Source organism: Hevea brasiliensis, chromosome 3 (assembly GCF_030052815.1).
Source record: "Hevea brasiliensis isolate MT/VB/25A 57/8 chromosome 3, ASM3005281v1, whole genome shotgun sequence".
In the NCBI taxonomy this organism is placed as follows: domain Eukaryota; kingdom Viridiplantae; phylum Streptophyta; class Magnoliopsida; order Malpighiales; family Euphorbiaceae; genus Hevea; species Hevea brasiliensis.
Window position 1 is genome coordinate 95,653,220 of NC_079495.1, and position 20,409 is coordinate 95,673,628.

At 36.9% G+C, this 20,409-nt stretch overlaps 1 protein-coding gene across 2 annotated transcripts in view; it reads right to left on the minus strand.

Moving 5' to 3' along the window:
* Positions 1 to 20,409, minus strand: part of LOC110654925 (E3 ubiquitin-protein ligase PRT6) — a 63,248-nt gene that overhangs the window by 11,867 nt on the left and 30,972 nt on the right. Inside the window, exons 14-15 of one of the 2 annotated variants that reach the window (XM_021811064.2) lie at positions 14,513 to 14,579; positions 14,318 to 14,395 (exon numbers count right to left, since the gene is read on the minus strand). In XM_021811064.2, the coding sequence (XP_021666756.2) occupies positions 14,318 to 14,395; positions 14,513 to 14,579 (145 nt within the window). Of the gene's footprint in view, positions 1 to 14,317; positions 14,396 to 14,512; positions 14,580 to 20,409 lie in introns of those variants that run through there. The other variant, XM_021811065.2, reaches the window with a different exon arrangement.

A 20,409-nucleotide genomic window follows, 5' to 3' on the forward strand; every position in this document is an offset into this window, starting at 1 on the left:
GCAATGTTGATCGAGTCGAAGCGGTCGGCGACCAAGGTCTCTCTGAAATGGGTGGTGAGAACAAATAATCACCCTAGATAGATGACACCTCACGATACCATGTAGAAAGAGATGATTCTCATATATATTTCAATTAATCTGTACATGGGTATTTATATACAATTGATTCCTATAATTGTGTTATACTAATTAGGAAGAAATCCTAAATAAGAAATCCTAAATAGGAATACAGAATACAGAATATACACAGAAATAATATAATGATTGACTTTCCATAACAATCTCCAAACCCAGTTTCAAACAAAAGACGTGGGCTTGTTAAAGTATTTATTAGGTATTGAAGTCATGAGTAAGAAAGGTATTTTCTTGTCTCAGAGAAAGTATATTCTTGATCTTTTGGCACAAAAAGGGAAATTAAGTGCTAAACCTTGCAGTGCGCCAATGACTCTGAATTCACAAATTATAACAAGGGACGATGAGTTTTTTAAAAATCCTAAGATGGAGAAGAAAGTGGTGGGCAACTTGAACTATCTTACAGTAACTCATCCTGACATTGCATACTCTGTTGATGTAGTTAGTTTATGTCTTCCCTAACTGTTGCTTATTAGGAAGCTTTAGGACAAATTGTGTTATTTGAAAAGAGCTCCAGAACGAGGCTTACTATACAACAATCATGAACATTTGAATGTTAAATGTTTTATAGATGCCGACTGGGTAGGATCTAAAGCCGACAGGATGTCTACTACAAGATATTGTGTCTTTATTGGAGGTAATTTGGTACCTTAGAGAGATAAGAAACAAAATGTATCTCTTGATCTAATGTGAAATCAGAATACAGAGCAATAGCACAATTAGTGTGTGAAATAATGTTGATAATTCAATTACTAGGTAAGGTTGGTCTTAAGACATCTCTACCTCCTCAGTTGTAGTGTGATAACAAAGCTGCTTTCCATATTGCTTCTAATCCAATATTTCATGAGCAAACTACACACAGAGAAATAGATTGTCATTTCGTTCGAGAAAATATTCAACAGATTATCATCTCACTAGGACACATCAAGACTAAGGAGCAGTTAAAAGATATGTTTACAAAAACTCTTAATGGAGCTCAGGTTGACTACATCGGTAACAAATTGGGCATGATTAACATATATACTCTTATAGGGGAGTATTAAAGAACGTCATCTCAAATCTGTAGAGTCCTTGTATATTAGTATTCTGAAATAAGAGAGGATTCCTAACTAATAATGTGCATACATATATATATATATATATATATATATATATAGAGAGAGAGAGAGAGAGAGAGAGAGAGAGAGAGAGAGAGAGAGAGAGAGAGACACGCACACACATACACACATGTAAACTCTCTTGAAATTAATAAAACTCAATCTATTCCACAATTTTACACAAATAAAAGAAGCAACATCTAAGAAACCTTCAAGTGCACTAAAATGTCAACTTAGAGAAATGTATATAGGTCTAGTGCATGTTGAATAGTATAAACTAAAGAATAATTGGCCACATCTACACAATGCCCTTAGTCCCTAATTGGCCAGCCCAATCCTAAACGGATAATCATCATTCAATCTATAGTAAGTAGAATAAGGCTCCGAATTCCTCAACCTTTGTCATCCAACATCATGTTATGTATAAAATCTGCACATAATCCAAAAACAAAGAAAGGAAACTAGAAAGAGACTTAGTTGAGAAAAGAAGTAGAAAGGAGAGACAATTTAGAAAGAATATAGAGAAGAGGAGAGATAATTGTTGTATTTGATTCTTTAATGAGAAATACAGGTGCTTTTCCAACATTTTATACTCGGTCCGCTCTTGGTAACTGTCATGGACACGCTCAATTGATCACAACTGATTCTCTAACTACTTCCTCCCTCTCTATTAATTCTTATATTTCCCCTCACAACTTATTGACTACTTTCTTCCTTGGTCATAATATTCCTCACTCATTGAAATCATTTTTGTCCTCAAAAATGATGAAAGCAACAACAATTAGCAAACATATTGCAATTATAGACCACATGCTACGACTAGGAACTGTAATGAATCTTAATGTGCAAATCTAATATCCTGCATACTGGAACTGGTTCTTCATATTTGCCTCTTTTCTTTTTCTGCCTTCTCCATCTTTCAAATTCATCTTCTTCAAGAGTTACAGATGTAGCTCCCTTCAAGATTAATTTCTTCTTTAGCCATCTTGATTTCTCTCATTTATCCTTCATGGAAATTAGGAAAACACAAGAACAGAACCCAAAATCATGGCCTTCTTGAATTAGTAAGCTCAATCCAACCCCACTGCTCCAAGAAATTTCAGGTTAATGGATTGTGGGTTGTGCAGATTTAATTTCCAATGCTATTTTCTAATCCAACATTTCGTTGTGATGTGCAGCTTGAATTTACAATATTGCAATTTTCTGGTCCAACATTGTTACTATAGAAAGAGATGATTCTCCTTAATTTCAATTAATCTGTACATAGGTATATATATACAATTGATTCCCATAATTGTGTTCTACTAATTAGAAAGAAATCCTAAATAGGAATACAAAATACAGAATATACAGAGAAATAATATAGTGATTGACTTTCCATAACACTCCCCCTCAAGTTGGAGCATAGATGTTAATCATGCCCAACTTGTTACAAATGTAGTCAATCCTAACTCCATTCAGAGCTTTGTTAAAATATCTCCTAACTGCTCTCCAGTTTTGATGTGCCCTGTTGAGATGATCTGTTGTTGAATCTTTTCAAGAACAAAGTGACAATCAATCTCAATATGTTTGGTCCGCTCATGAAACACCGGATTAAAAGCAATATGGAGAGCAGCTTAATTAACACACCACAATTTCGCAGGTAGGGAAGTCTTAAAACCTGTCTCATCTAGTAATTGAAATATCCACATTACCTCACATACTGATTGTGCCATGGCTCTGTATTCCGATTCAGTACTAGATCGAGAAACTACACTCTGCTTCTTGCTTCTCCAAGATACCAAATTTCCTCCAACAAAATCACAATATCCAGTAGTTGACCTCCTGTCAACCTTAGATCCAACCCAGTCGGCATCTGAAAAACATTCAATATTCAAATGCCCATGATTACCATATAACAAACCTCTTCCTGGAGCGCCCTTCAGTTAACACAAGATTTATCCCAAGGCTTCTCAATGAGCAACAGTTGGGGAAGACATAAACTGACTTACCACACTAACGGCATAAGTAATGTCAGGACAAGTGACTGTAAGGTAGTTTAATTTTCTTACCAATCTCCTGTATCTCTCTGGATCTTCAAACAACTCACTATCCCCTGCTAACAGTTATAAATTTGGAGTTATTGGTGCATTACAAGGCTTAGCACCTAATTTTCCTGTCTCTGTCAATAGATCGAGGATATATTTTCTTTGAGACTGAGAAAATACCCTTCTTACTTCTCATAACTTCAATACACAAGAAATACTTTAACAATCCCAAGTCTTTGATCTGAAACTGGGTTTAGAGGAAGGTTTTAAGAGATGAAATACATGCAGAGTCACTCCCAGTGATGACAATGTCATTCACATAGACTACCAGGAGAATTAGACCAGCCTCAGATTGCCTATAAAATACTGAGTGATCACACTTACTCTTTTGCATATCAAATTCTTGTACTGCTTTACTGAATCTCCCAAACCAAGCCTTAGGACTTTGTTTCAACCCATAAAGAGACTTCCGAAACTTACAAACTTTACCCAACTCCCCCTAAGCAACAAACCCAGGTAGTTGCTCCATATACACCTCCTCCTGAAGATCACCATGAAGGAAAGTATTCTTGATATCCAATTGGTGCAGGGGCCAAACATATGTAGCTGCTAAAGAGATAAACAAGCGAACAGAAGTAAGTTTAACTACAGGAGAAAAAGTGTCAGAGTGATCAACCCCATATGTCTGAGCATATCCTTTTGCCACAAGGTGTGCTTTTAACCTAGCCACAGAACCATCAGGATTTACCTTCACTGTAAATACCCATTTGCAACCAATAGCTTTCTTATCAATAGGCAAAGGCAACAGTTCCCATGTACCATTAGCATCTAAAGCCTCCATTTCCTCTTTCATAGCAGCATACCAGCCAGATAAGACAGTGCCTCACCAATAGTATTAGGGATAGAAACAGAGTCTAAAGAAGTAACAAAACACCGAGAACAAGACAATTGATTATAAGAAACAAAAGAAGAGATAGGGTAAGTGCATGAACGCTTAACTTTACGAAGAGCAATGGGTAAGTCTAGGTCACAATCATTATCAGTATGAGGCACAGGATCTCCCAACGAAGTAGCTGGTGGAGGATCTGAGTCAGGAATCTCCAATTTCCTAGAATAAACATGAACAACGGGAGGTCGAGTAGATCTAGAGACAGAAGGAACAGGTTGTGGGAGAGGACTAGACATTGGTTGGACAGTATATATTAAGAGATCATCCTTCTCCCCTTGACTCTCATATACAGATGATTGAGGAAAGAATGGAGTGGACTCAAAAAATGTGACATCTGCAGAAACAAGATAACGATTAAGAGTAGGAGAGAAACAGCGGTACCCTTTTTGGAGCCCGGAGTACCCAAGAAAGACACATTTGAGAGACTTCGGATCCAATTTAGTACCTTGTGGATGAATATCACGCACAAAACAGGTACAACAAAAAATACAGGGTTCAACAGGGAACAAAAATTTTACAGGAAACAAAGCAGTATAAGGAATATCCCCATTAAGGACAGAAGACGGCATACGATTAATCAAAAAACATACCGTAGAAACTGCATCCGCCCAAAAGTATTTAGGAACTTTCATATGAAAAAGAAGAACACGAGTTACCTCAAGAAGATGCCGATTTTTTCTTTCGGCCACGCCATTTTTGGATAAGGTATCAACACAGGAAGACTGATGAAAAATGCCATTTTGTATCATATAAGACTGAAATTGTGCTGAAAAATATTCTTTGGCATTGTCACTTCTTAATACACGCACAGAAATATTAAATTGAATTTTGATTTCATTACAAAAGGTACAAAAGATAGAAAACAATTCAGAACGATTCTTTATTAAATATAACCAGGTAACACGAGAGTAATCATCAACAAAAGTAACAAAATAATGAAATCCAATTTTAGAAGCAACAAAACAAGGACCCCAAACATCAGAATGAACTAACTCAAAAGGGGATGAAGCCCGTTTATTGACTCTAGACACAAAAGGCAAACGATGATGTTTTGCAAACTGACACGACTCACATTCTAGTACTGATAAAGACTGAAACTGAGGACACAACTTCTTCACGGTAGACAAAGAAGGATGGCCCAATCTACAATGAGCTTCAAGAGGTGTTAAGGTACTGGAGCAAACAAGCGATCGCGGTACATGATTTTCCAGAATGTAGAGACCACCTGACTCACGTCCTCTACTAATAATCTACTTCGTCGTAAGATCCTAAAACAAACACTGGTCAGGGAAAAAAGAAACAGAACAATTTAATGTACGAGTAAGTCTATTAACAGAAAATTGATTAAAAGAGAATTTTGATAGACACAAAACAGATGACAAAGAAATTAACGAAGTCGGATTCGCAGTTTCAGAGCCCATGACACAAGAAGTAGAACCATCAGCTAAAGTAATAGTAGAGGAAGTGAGATTAGACTAAAAAGCAGATAGAAGACTAGAATTACCTATCATGTGATCTGTCGCACCAAAATCAATAACCTATTTGGATGAGGAAGACACAAGGCATGTAGCGGATTTACCTGACTCAGCGATCGCAGTGACAAGAGAACTGATAGGCTTTAGAGATGCCTGATACTGGGAAAACTGTGCAAAATTCTCTGCAGTTACCAAAACAGTTTTCTCAAAGGTAGATACTGTAGAATCCTCTACTGCCATATTTGCCATCTGTAATCGCTGATTTTTACTCTGAAGTTGTAGACAATTATATTTTGTATGGCCAGGCTCATGGCAATAATAACAAATGACTCCTCTTGAATCTTGATTAGAACTAGCCTCCCCATTACGCTGATTACCTTTGTTACCTGTAATTCCTCATCTACTTCCTCTTCTATTACCCTGTTGTTCATTTGGATTACGGCTAATAAGAGCACTACTAGCAAGCTGTGAAGATTGAGTACTCTCTGTACGAAGGACCCGTGTGAACGCTTCATGCAAAGAGGAAATCTCAGAGCTGGAGAGAATCTGAGATTTAGCAGTCTCATACTCTGAAGAAAGGCCTGCAAGAAAACTCATAACAGCCAGTTGCTCCCGTTGGGCCTACTGAACTTTTACATTAGAACTAAAAGGCAACAATACATAAGTTTCTCATACACCCGTTTAAAATCCATAAAATAAGCTGTGAGAGACTTATCCTCTTTCTCAGCACGGTAGAATGCCTTACAAACATCATAAATACGGGAGATATTCCCTTTCCCAGAATACAGAAAATCTAAGTAATCCATCAATTGTTTAACAAATTCACAGTGATTAATTAAACTAATTACCTCACTGTGAATCGAGTTCTGAAGCTGCAAAAACAACCAAGCATCCTCCCTTAGCCAAGTTTGTCGTGTATCATCAGTAGGTGGGTCTTTAGTAAGGTGATCATCCTTATCAATACTACGCAAATAGACCCTAACAGTCTTACTCCACTCCAGGTAATTCGAACCATTAAGTTTGTGTTCCGTGATCTCAGTCATCACCGGAATCACATCAGAAATAACATTCTTATTGTCTGCCATTTGTTGAGACAAAGAAAACTAACCGAAACGTTAATCCAAAGTGCTTACAGAAAACTAACCAAAACGTTAATTCAAAGTGCTTACAGCCGCAAAATAACCCAAAATCACAAATTAAGCAAATACCAAAATAGGATCTGCAAGCCAAATCTCAGAAGTCCTTTAATGGTGTACTGGATCAGGCAACAGCAAACAGTGGTGGAATGAAGGGGTTGAGGCAACGCCGGCGATGCTGATCGGAGTCGAAACGGCCGGCGGACGCACCTCCACGCGCCAGCGAGTGAAGAAACGGCAAGAACCTGAGTTGGGTGTGTGAACCTCACGCGCTTGGATTCCGGCAACCGGATCAGAAAGGACGGCCGGTAGGTGGCCAAGGTTTCTCCTGAGCTGGGTGGTGAGAACAAATAGTCACCCTAGATAGATGACCTGCTCTGATACCATGTAGAAAGAGATGATTCTCCTTAATTTTAATTAATCTGTACATGGATATATATATATATATATATATATATATATATACAATTGATTCCTATAATTGTGTTCTACTAATTAGAAAGAAATCCTAAATAAGAAATCCTAAATAGGAATACAGAATACAGAATATACAGAGAAATAATATAGTGATCGACTTTCCAAAACAGTTACATATTATAGGAAGAAGTATAGGAATAAAGTGTCGATAATGTTGTAGAAAATTATAGAGTAGTTGCAATTTGGCGTGAACAATTTCTGTTATGAGCTGTAGTTGTAATTTGGGGGGAACAGTTTCTGTTATGAGCCTCTATAGCTCAGTAGTGTTCTTCTTATAATTCCATTCCAAGAATTATCAAGAAATACAATCTTTCTCTCCTCTCAACTCTATTTCTCTTCTACTATTCTATTTCTCTTTCTCATCTCTATTTCTTCTCCATTTCTCTGTTAGGGTTTCCAAAACCCTAACAATTGGTATCAAAGCTTTGCGCATCTACGCCTTGTTTTCTTTTCACTCCAAGGGTGTCGCAATATGATGAGAAGTGTCGTAGTGGGACAAGATGATGTCAAAATGGCAGTTCTTGAGGATCAATTCAAGAATTTGCAAGAATTGACACAGAGAAATGCTGAGGAATTGAAGGAAGTTGGGAAGAATTTTAAGAAGTACCAGGCTCAATATGAGAAGACAAATGCAATGTGAGCAGTCGTTAATGTTGCATTAGAAAGGGGATCAGAACAAGGGAAGTACTAGTTCTGAGAATGGGGAAAACGGAGGCGAAAATAGGGGAATGCAATCTATTTCTATGGCTCAATCAATTCCTATTCGTGGCATTCAAATAATTGTTGGGGAAAATAGAGGTTTGCTTGCTAATCCTAATCTTGGGAATTCTTTGGGTATTGTAGGGATGACTCAATTTCTTCCTAAAATTGAGTTAATAACCTTTGATGGGAAGGAGCATAGGGCTTGGTTCAAGTATTTTGAGGTTTATAGGGTGCCAAACGAACAAAGAGTGCAAATTGCCAGCCTATTTCTTTTAGATAAGGCGGATACTTGGTTCCACAATTGGAACAGAAGGGAATGAATGTCTTGGGAAGAATTTGAGAAAGGCTTATGCAGTAGAATTGGTGATGGATATAGTAGAAGAGTTTATGAAACTTAGACAAGAAGGGACTATGGAAGACTTGGAGAAGCATATTTTCTTTCAAGATTTGTGGGTGGATTAAAGGATGAAATTAAGTTAATGGTGAGGAAAATGAAACATGCATCCCTTTCCCAAGCAGTAGAAGTGGTTAGAATACAAGAACAATTACTAGATACTACCAAGAAATCGAGACCATTCAGGGAAAACTCTTTAACATACTCCCAAATATTACCTCTTTGAGACAAGCACCCAAGTCTAGCCCGAGATTCTCTAGCAACATTCACGGGGTAGAACTGGCGTTTAAGCTCCTTCTTGAAGTCTTCCCATGTATCAATGGTGCACAAGCCTTTCTCTCAATCAGCTTGCCTCCTTCTCCACCATACCATCGCGGTATCAGCAAGATAAAGGGGCGCATGGTCTATTCTCTTAGCATCATCGACAATACCACCCTACAAGAATCAAACCTCCTTAATCAATACTTCTTCAAACACTAATAATCCTTCAACTTCTTCATTCCAGTTTTTCAAACCTTATCAAGCATACTAGTATTCATCTAGACCTCCTAATTCTAACCAGCCATCAAAATCCACCTTTACTAGTGCAAAATCTCAACCTACAGCAAGTAGTGGGTCTGTTAATCAAACTTCTTCCAATACTAACCTTTCCTCAGCACCCAAACCTGGTACCAATAATTTCCAACCAACCAGAAATTTGCCTAATATTTCATATAAACTCAACTCAACTCACCTCAACTCAACTAAGCCTTTATCCCAAAAATTTGGGGTCAGCTATATGGATTTGTTTTCTCCACTCTAAACGATTTTGGGTTCAATCCTCAGAAATGTGTAATGCTTCTAGGTCATGTTGTACTACTCTCCTCCGAGTCAAGTCAATATTTCAGATGTGGAGACAAATATTTTCCTGGCCACCAATGCAAACCTAAGACAGCAAATGCAATATATGTGGAAGGTAAGGAAGATGATGGAGGTGAGGAAGAATAGCATGAGGTGAGGAATGAGATGGAAGATTTGGGGGAACTTGAGGACAATACTTTATCCATTCATGCTTTGGATAGAAGTCATGGGGCTGATACTATTAGGATATTGGGAATTCATAAGAATAAACAGTTGGTAGTTTTGATTGATAGTAGTAATACTACTAGTTTTTGGACAAAAGGGTTGCTAAGGAATTAAAATTGGATTTGGTACATATCTGTTATGAGCCGTAGCTGTAATTTGGCAAGAACAATTTCTGTTATGAGCCTATATAGCTCAGTAGTGTGTTCTTCTTGTAATTCCATTCCAAGAATTATCAAGAAATACAATCTCTCTCTCCTCTCAACTCTATTTCTCTTCTACCTATTATGTTTCTCTCTCATCTCTATTTCTTCTCCATTTCTCTGTTAGGGTTTCCAAAACCCTAACAAACACTTCTTCCATTTCTAATTGAGGCAAAATCATCTTTTGTGTCATTGAACAAAGGTCTTTCCCCATCGCATAATCTGATTGCCCCTTATCACCCTCTTCAGCATTTTCGTCCTTAGAATCCGCACGCACACTAAATGTATTAGCAATGAAATCCCATTCCATCTCAGTGCCCTTGCTATTCTTATTGAAAACTTCACTTGAGGCATCTTAGTCTCATTTGGCTCTTGATCCTTTGGATGAGAATTGAAGAAGCCTATGGATGAGAACAGTCCTCTGTTCTCAAAAACCTTGTTCTCAAATTTGGCCTATTCATTCTCATTGCTGCAGACTTCTTTAACCTTATCTTTCATCATAATATCGAAGAAGGTTCGAAATTCCTCCCTGAAAGAATTGACTTTCAAAGAAGTTTTCTTTACTTCCTCCTTCAGCCCCTGGGACTCCTCTTAGAAATCCTTCATTATTTCTTCCAGCTCAGCAATCCCAACCATTTCTTAACTTACTACCACAGATCCAGTCATATTTTCGACTCACAAAAACCGCAAATTGAATCAGTCCCTCCATGTACCAACTCTGAAACCCTAACAGAACTCCAGAGCTAATAATTGGTAACAAAGAGAAAGAACAAAAGAAAAAAAATTGAAGAAAGTTCAACAATACAGAAGAATTTCAAGAAAAGAATGGAAAATTTCAAAAAAGGAAACAGAAATTTGAAGAAGAAAGAGGATTTCCCAAAATTGAAGGATGAAACCCAAAGGAAAAATTAGAAAAGGAAGAAAGAAATATAGAGAGAAATTTGTATTTCAAGGAATAAAGAAAGAAAGGAAGGAAGATAACAGAAAGGGAATTTGTATTCTCAGAAGAAAGAATAGCAGAAACAGGGTTCTACCGAGAAGAAGAACAGTGCAAGAAATAGTAGAAAAAGAAAAGGAACAAATTTCTGGGAAAGAAGGGAAGAAAATTCAGGGTAAGAAGAAAGAAGAAATTTAAGAAGAAGGGGAAAGAAATTTAGAGGGAAAGAAGAGAGAAAGACAGAGAGAAACCTGATTCTTGCTTGGGTGCAACTCAGATGAACCATTTTTTTCAGCTGAACCCACTCGGAAACAAGCTCTGGTACCTATTTGTTATGTATCAAACCTACACTAAATCCAGAAATAGAGAAAGGAAGCTAGAAAAAGACTAGAGAAAAGAAGTAGAAAGGGGAGAAAATTTTGTAACAATATAGAGAAGAGAGATAATAGTTGTATTTGATTCTTGAATTAGATACACTGGTGTTTTTCCTACATCTTATACTCAGTCCACTCTTATTATCACAGACACACTTAACTGATTATAACATATTCTCTGACAATTCTATAACTACTTCCTCCCTCTCTATCAATTCTTATATTTCCCCTCACAACTTACAAACTAGTCTACTTCCTTAGTCATAAGACATGAGAGATAGAAAATAGTCATATTTTACATAATAGTACTAATCTTCAATTTCCTAAGATTGACCTAAAAATGCATCAACAATATCACTTTAAAGAACAATAGTATCATGATGCATCAAGTAGTTCACTATCTCATTACTTCTTACCATGTAAAGACATTAGGATTCATAACCTTTTACCTCCCGAATAAGGAACTTGCTAATTTAGTACCAACTAGGCCAAAATGATGCTTTTGATTAATCCTAGACATCTAATAAAGTTAGCCAAAGAAGGAATAAATGACATGAGATACAACATTTTAAAACCAAAAGAAAAAGCTTGCATAATTAGGGTAAATTTCACCCAAAACTCCTTTTAAGTTATTTTTATATTTCAACACTGCCCCTCAGCTTCAACTTGTAATTTAAAAATCATAGACATTAGTAAACCATTGCAATCACTTTTGCTTGAATCCTACCAACCCATCCATGGAATGTTGAAGTGATGCCCAAATTGATTCTCTCACCTTAGCTTAATTTTATCCATCATCCCTCAACTTTAGCCCTTATGATGGGACTCCTTGAATATTAATTTGTAACATAAAACTCATCAAACATTGATTTAGTGAACAATAAAGTCACTGTGACTTATTTTTGCCAGTTTACAGGTTAAATGTTTAAATATTAAAAGGTTGACATGGCAACCATTCTCTCCTACCTATTCTCTCCCACACCTAGTCACACTCCCATCCCTACTCTCTCTCTCTCTCTCACTATGTCCCACACACACACACACACACACACATTCTCCTCCCTATTCTCTGTCTTTATGCCTCTTCTCCCTCGCACACACACCTTCTCTATTTAACCCTCTTCGAATTTCATCTTCTTCTTTTTTCTACTTTTGTTGTTGTTGCTACTTCTTCCTATCCTTTTTCAATTTGTATCATGAATCCCTAGAAAAGCTAAACACAATTTTCTAATCCCCCTTTTCACCCACCACCCTTTTATTGCCAATGCCATCGCCAACACCAATGCCAACGCCTTTGCATTGCAATCACAAGCTTTCCCTCCCCCCAATCGACTCTCTCTCTCTCTCTCTCTACTTCATGCTATAGTAGTGTCATGACCCAAACCTCACAAATTAACATAAAAAAGACAAAATTCAACAGTGCAACCAAATCCAACAAGTCCATATCCACGTTCGCCTCCAAAACCAAATGTCTTCCCCTCCTAGAATCACCCTAATCAAAACTAGCATACACTCAATTTTTTAGGAGCCAAACCCATCACGATTGACTTGATTGCGGCAACAATTAGGTTGGCACCAATCTTGAAGACTCAATTGTGGAGGTGGAGGTAGAGGCGAAGACAATTGCAATACTGGCAATGGTGGATGTGCATTTTGTAGAGATTATGGCTATTAACGCATTGTCGGTTTGGCGCTACCGCACTAGGCTTTGGCTTGTAATTCCTACTTTTCTTATTTGCGGAGCTTTTGGATTTCCTTGAAGATTCTTGAGCCAAGATGAGATTCTGAATTTGGACATTTGGAGTTCCATGGGTCTTGAAGAAATCCAATATGTGAGCTTGAAATTATTAATTTTCAAATGGGATTTGGGTTTTGGTGTTTTTTTTTTTTTTCCAGTCTGTCTTCAACCATCATAGATACCATTTTGCATGTTTTGCTATAGGTGGAGATAGAGAAAAGAGAGGGAAGAAGAGAGAGAAGGAGGAGGAGGAAGAGGAAGCAGAGGACAGAAAAGGGAGAGGATGGGGATTTAGTTTTTAGTGAAAAAAATCTAGCTAAGAGTGACTAGGTGAGAGAGAAAATACAAAGGAGAGAGAGAATGCCTACCATGCAATCTTTTTAACTTGTAAACCGCCAAAAACAGGTCACAACGACTTTATTGTTTACTCAATCAACGTTCGAAGAGTTTTATATTACAAATTGAAGTTCAAGAACAATTCCATTACAATGGGCTAAATTTGAGGGACAATAGGTAAAACTAACCCATGTAATAATTTTGAAGGGGAAAAAAAATCTCTACATTCGCTTTGCACAAATGATTTCATGGCATCAAACCATCATATTTCACCCTAATGTAGCTGTCACATACGATAAAAGTGACCTTAATTACAATGGGTGGTTTTAATCACAAATTAAATTTAAGGGACAATTATGATATATTGTGATAATTTTAAGGCCCATTGATGAAACTTATCCATATATTTGATAGTTTTCACCTATAAAATAACTATGAGTACCTTGGCTTCATAACATCTAGACCAACTTAGCAATATCATTTCCACCAACCAAAATTTGAATCCAATAGCAATAGAAAGTGTAATGTAAGGAGGGAAAAAAGGAAAATATACGGGCAAAACCAAGACCAAAGATGAGTGAGACGCTTCAAATTCCACATGTATGCACCATACAAATGAAATGAGACACTATAGGAGGTATTGCTCATGTATGCTAGAATAATACACTATAGAACCTGCACACACACACACACACACACGAGAAACAAAAAATATTGACTAAATTTTCAAATCCAATTACAAGAGTTCCTATTATTCAAAAATAGTAAGTATTTTCCATTAAAAAAAATAAAAAAAAGCAAGTATACATTCATGTCTCTTTAGTCTTTACACATAACAGTAGCATTTCCACATTGTAAAAGGCCCTTCTCATTCCTAATTATTCTAAAAAGCCAAGGAATGCCATGCACCTCTTTTGTTCTAACTCTATAGAGACAGCCCCCAACCAGAACCTCCATAACTAGATTCTTTGCATACACCAAGCTAAAAGGACCAACTATCATAAACCAAATACCAAGGAATCTCACACATAACAGATAAGTGATTCATGCATAGTACCATGCGTGTAGACAAAAAGAAAATGTTTATCCCTAAGCGTATGCACCTTCATTTCATGTTGTGCAGCATACAAGGTTTTGTATCCCGCATTTTATAAGAAAAATAGATTTTCCAACAGCCAACATTACAAGGATGGGTATAAAAAAACCAACCTAGAACACACAGAAAGCACAGAAGACACCATGATTACAATTTTAGCAAAGTAGAAAAAATTAATATACCTCTTCACCAAATGCATCCAAGTAAGGAGATGGCCATAGAGCCAAACGTGCACATCTTTGTAGCAAAATTGTAGTTCTCTACAATGACAAAACTATCATTAATCACCACTTTGAATAGCAATGAAAACAACAAATAAATAACTTCACCCAAGTAAAATACACAACAGAATAGGCTTGCCAGATGAGAAGCCATACCTTGATCAACAAAAATACACCTATCCCAGCACCACAAGCCACTGCATGAGGTTCGCATCCGCTTTCCCTTTGACCAGAAGCAAAACAATTATTGTCAAATTAGAAGCCATCATTTGTACTTAAAATTATAAGACATCCAAAACACCTACATGTCCATGTTTGTTATGCATATCTGTATGCCTCTATAGTAATGTCAAGCCAAATCCCAGATTTTCTGTGAGCAAGAGTTCTGCATTATCTATTTTTAATATTTTATGGGCAACTCAATTTTGAAGCGCAACTACTTTGATTTGTATTCCAATTTGAAATTAGCCATGACACACAAGTCAATGGCATATAATATCAATGAATGAAATTCTAGTAGTAGTAGATACATATATAAATCATAAAATTGTGTATGAATGTTTTGTATAACTAATCAAAATTTTTCAAAGCAAACCTGCGTTGATGATTTGATTAGGAATTTATGTAGTTATGTCTTCTGGTGTCCACTACAAAGGAAGATGAGAAATTGACAAAGCATATTCAAGCTAATGAAAAAGGATAACGAAGTCTACCCTAAGTGACATAGAACCACAACAAAAATCAAAGTGAAAAGCACCAAACTCTAAAATTTGATTGATTCCCAACTGTCAAAGGTCAATAACAATAGCTCTCCTAAAATACCTAAATTACTGTTAGAATCCCTTAAGTAGCGTAAATTAGCTGTAAATTAGAATATAATTAGGAATCATTATATTTATTGGCTATTATTAGTTTCCTATTTAGTCCTAGCCTTTGTATATAAATTAAAATCCTTGTAAATCATTTTTGTATGTGAAAAATATAAAGAAATTCTCCAATTTTCTATTTCCTACATGGTATCAGAGCAGTGCCAAAATTTTTTGGCGTAAATAGTATAGTTCTGGGTAGGTTTTTTGTGAGTCAGCTTCTACATCGTTCTAGGGAGGGAGGCGACTATCACCACCCACCTAAGGAGAAAGGACACCAGCCGATCGGCCTACGCTCGAAGCCCCGCCACCGTCCGGTGAAGCGCGTGAGCTCACGCGCCTCCAGAAGTTTTTGCGCCATTCCTCACGTGCCGGCGCATGCACCCTTTTTCCGGTGATATCTCCAACCGCGTCTCTTGTTGACGACCTTCACTGTCCAAAGCGCCTCTAACCAACGTGTTTTCACACCTGGTTTGCAAATTTATTTTTTGGGTACCTTCCGTTGTCCAATTTTTTGCTTTTTGCATCAATACCTATTCCTTTAATTGAGAAATGACTGATGGAAAGAAAGAAGCTTCTAAAACAAAGGCTGGATTTGTTGGTAATAATCCCTCTTTACAAATTAGTCCTGTAAAATTGGATGGAACTAATTATTTGACATAGTCTAGATCCTGTCTACAGTTCATTCAAGCTAGAGGACTGCAAGGGTATATCTTGGAGATAAGAAAAAGCCAAAAAGTGCTAGTTCTATCTACAGCCAGTGGGAGTCGAAGAACTCTCTTGTTTTGTCATAGCTCATCAATTCTATGCAACCTCATATAGCTCATGGGTATTTACTGTTAGACAGTGAAGCTACCATTTGGAGTGCAGTTTCTCAGACTTATTCTCAAGTTGGAAATGATGCACAAGTTTATAAGCTTAGAAACAAGATTAATAGAATGAAACAAGGTGGGTTGACTGTTGCTCAGTATCATGCGGAATTGAGTGGTCTATGGCAAGAGTTGGATTTTTATCAGGACTTTCAGGCTGCATATCCAGATGATGCAGTTAAGTTTCAGAAATTGGTTGAGAATGAGCGCATATATGATTTTCTTGCTGGACTAAATGTGGAGTATGATCAGATTCGGGTCCAAGTGCTTGGTAAGGATCCTTTGCCCACCTTAAGGCAGACATACTCTTATGTTCAGCAGGAAGAGAGCAGAAGGAATGTCATGATCAATTCTACAGCTGTTGATAAGGCTAGGCTGGCTGCTAACTCCTTATGAGAACAGTCACATGGTCCATCAGATAAGGATCACTTACATTGTGACTGCTGTGGGAAATCTCAGCACACCAAAGAACACTGTTAGAAGCTGCATGACCGCCCAACTAAAGGGCGTGGAGGAAAAAGGATGGGCTCTGCTATACCACAAGCAAATATATCTAAGGTTGTGAGTGTTTCTAAAGATACTACTCTCATTGGGATGTTTTCCAATGAAGAGGTATAGACTCTGAGGCAATTTCTATCACAGCTTGAATTGCAATCCACTACAGTTGCCTCTTCTAACTTCGTCAACTCAGATAATGCTTTTCTTGCCAATCATAATAATTCATTTTAGGCTATAGATTCTGGAGCAAACAAGCATATAACAGGCTCTTCGAATAAATTCATATCTTATTCTCCATGTTCAGGCAAAGAAAAAGTTCGCACTGCGGATGGATCCTTATCTAATATTTCTAGAATAAGTTTTGTTAAATGCACTCCTACTATAAGTCTTAGTTCTGTTTTACATGTGCATAGCTTTTCTATTAACCTTCTGTCTGTCAGTTCTATCACAAAAGCTCTCAACTGCAAAATTGAATTTTTTCTTACTCACTGTGTATTTTAGGAGTTGATAACAGGAAAAACAATTGGCAATGGTAGACTGCAAGATGGGCTATATTTATTGAATGATTGTGCTGATCAAGCCATGTTGGGACAGTTTATGGGTGCTGAAGAAGAAACTATCCAGTGGCATAGGAGACTTGGACATCCTTCATTTATCGTTTTAGAGAAACTTTATCCTCTTTTATTTAAGCAATGCAAAACTAAGTTGTTAGTATGTGATGCTTATGAGTTTGCCAAATATACTAGACAATCTTATCCTGCAATAAATAATAAGGCTTCAGTTCATTTTATGACTATCCATTCTGATATATGGGGGCCTACTCAAACTGTCTTTATCGGTTTATAGATGGTTTGTGACCTTTATTGATTGTTGTAGTTGGTTAGCTTGGGTATATCTGATGAAAGGGAAAAATGAAGTATTTTCATGTTTCAGCAGTTTCACAAAATGATTAGCACCTAGTTTGATGCTCATGTTAAAATACTAAGAACTGATAATGGCACAGAATATATGAATGGAGATTTTCAGGAGTATTTGAAGTCGCATAGAATTTTGCATCAGACTAGTTGTGTTAACATTAGTGCTTAAAATGGGGTGTCTGAAAGAAAAAATACACTTACTTGAGGCTGCTAGGTCTCTTATGTTTACAATGAATATTCCCAAACCTTACTGGAGGAATGTTATTCTTTCTGCTGTATATTTTATTAATAAGATACCACTCTAGACTTCAGAGTTTAAGAGTCCTTTAGAGGTTTTGCAAGGTAAAAATTCATATATTGTTCCTCCAAAGGTCTTTGATTGTATTTTTTTTGTTCATCAACCTAATAGGGGGAAGTTAGAACCTCCCCTCAAGTGTGCCTTTGTTAGTTATTCTAGTACTCAGAAGGGGTATAGGTGTTACCACCCTCCCACACGAAAATATTTCGTGAGCATGAATATTATCTTTAGGGAATCTAAGTCTTATTTTTATCCACCTCTTCAGGGGGAGCATAGGAAGAAAGAAAAGGGGTCTTTTCCTTCTTCTTTGTCCTCTCCCAACTTTCAACTTCAAGGGAAAAATCTGGGTTTAGAGCCTATACCTAACAATGATACTCAAGGGGAGTCACCTAAATTTCAAAAGAGACTGAATAGGCCAGATTTGAGAATCTATACTCGGCGGAATAAGACAGATATAGCCATCGAGCAGAAGACTATTGATCAACCCGAATCTTTGGATTAAATTCCTGAACATCCTGAGGTATGTGATGAGTCTCCTTTGGTTCCTAATGAGCCTCATTTTAATTCTCAATCTGCTCTTCCTTCTTCTGATAATGATCTTGATATTCCTATTGCTCTCAGAAAAGGTGTTAAAACCTGCACTAAACATCCCATCTCTAATTTCATATCCTATGATTCTCTGTCTCCATCCTATAGAGTCTTTCTATTATATGTTTCCTCTCTTTCTATCCCACATAATTGGAAAAAAGCATGTCTTGATCCAAAATGGAAGGCAACCATGGTAGAAGAGATGAAAACTCTGGCAAAGAATGAGACATGGGAACTTGTTACTCTTCCATTGAGAAAAAAAGCCAGTTGAATGCAAGTGGGTGTTCACTGTGAAACATAGAGCAGATGGTTCAATTGAAAGGTATAAGGCTAGGCTAGTAGCAAAAAACTTCACACAAATGTATGGGGTAGATTACCAGGAAACCTTTGCTCCTGTTGCTAAAATGAATACCATCAGAATTTTACTATCATGTGTAGTAAATCTTGAGTGAGATTTACAGCAGTTTGATGTAAAAAATGTCTTTCTACATGGTAATTTTGAAGAAGAAGTGTATATGGAAATTCCTTCATGGTTTGAAGATGGGAAAACTAGAGAAAAAAGTTTATAGAGTGAAGAAAGCACTTTATGGTCTAAAACAGTCATCTAGGGCATTATTTGACAGGTTCAGTAAGGCTATTGTTTCCTTTGGATACTGCCAAAGCAATGCTGATCACACCTTGTTTATAAAATACTATAGAGGTAAGATCACATTGCTTATTGTCTATGTGGATGATATTGTGGTAACTGTTGATGATAAGGAAAAAATGGCTCATCTAAAAGAGCGACTAGCATAAGAGTTTGAAATCAAATATTTGGGAAGGCTAAAGTACTTTCTTGGAATAAAGGTTGCCAGATCAGATAAAGGAATCTTTATTTCTCAAAGAAAGTACATACTGGATCTGTTGGAGAAAACAGGAATGCTAGGTTGTAAACCAGCAGAGTCTCCCATTAAGGCAAATCACAAATTGCAAGCTGAAGTTGGGAAATCAGTGGATATAGGGAGATATCAGAGGTTGGTTGGCAGACTGATTTACCTTTCACACACCAGACCAAATTTAGCATATGCAGTAGGTCTAGTGAGTCCGTATATGAATGATCCTCATGAATCTCATTTGGAGGTTGTTTTCTGCATCTTGCGATACTTAAAATCTACACTTTGGAATTCTTTTCTCAAAGCATGGCCATCTTCAGATTAAGGATACAGATGTAGATTGGGCTGGATCTCTTGATGATAGGAGATTGACACCTGGCTACTGTACTTTTGTTGGTGGTAATCTAGTCACTTAGAGTATCAAAAAGCAAAATATGACAGCTAGATCCAGTGCAGCGGCTGAGTTCAGAGCAATGGCTCAAGGTATTTGTAAGCTATTGTGATTACGAAAGTTGATGGAGGAATAAAAACTACTGGAAGCTAGCGGTTTATCCTTGTTCTGTGATAACAAAGCTGCCATCAATATAGTTCACAATCCAGTTTAGCATGATCGGACCAAGCATATAGAGATTGACAGACACTTCATAAAAGAAAAAATTGTCGATGGTTCCTTAAATATCTCTCACGTAGGATCGAAAGACCAGTTAGCTGATGTGTTTACTAAGGGATTAAGTTGAAAGGGGTTTCATACTCTAGTTTGCAAGTTGGGCATCTGCAACATACATAAACCAACTTCAGGGAGAGTGTTAGAATCCCTTAAGTAGTGTAAATTAGCTGTAAATTAGAATATAATTAAGAATCATTGTATTTACTAGCTATTATTAGTTTCCTATTTAGTCCTAGCCTTTGTATATAAATTAGAATCCTTGTAAATCATTTTTGTATGTGAAAAATATAAAGAAATTCTCCAATTCTCTGTTTGCTACAATTACATAGGTATTATAATATCCCCAAATGAGGAAATTCTAAACCTAAACTAATTAGGAACACTATATCAATATGAACTCCTAAATAAGTAAAATACTACTTCTTAATTAAATTTCCTGAACTCCTTCCTAAAATACATATGCCTAAAATCTCTAGTA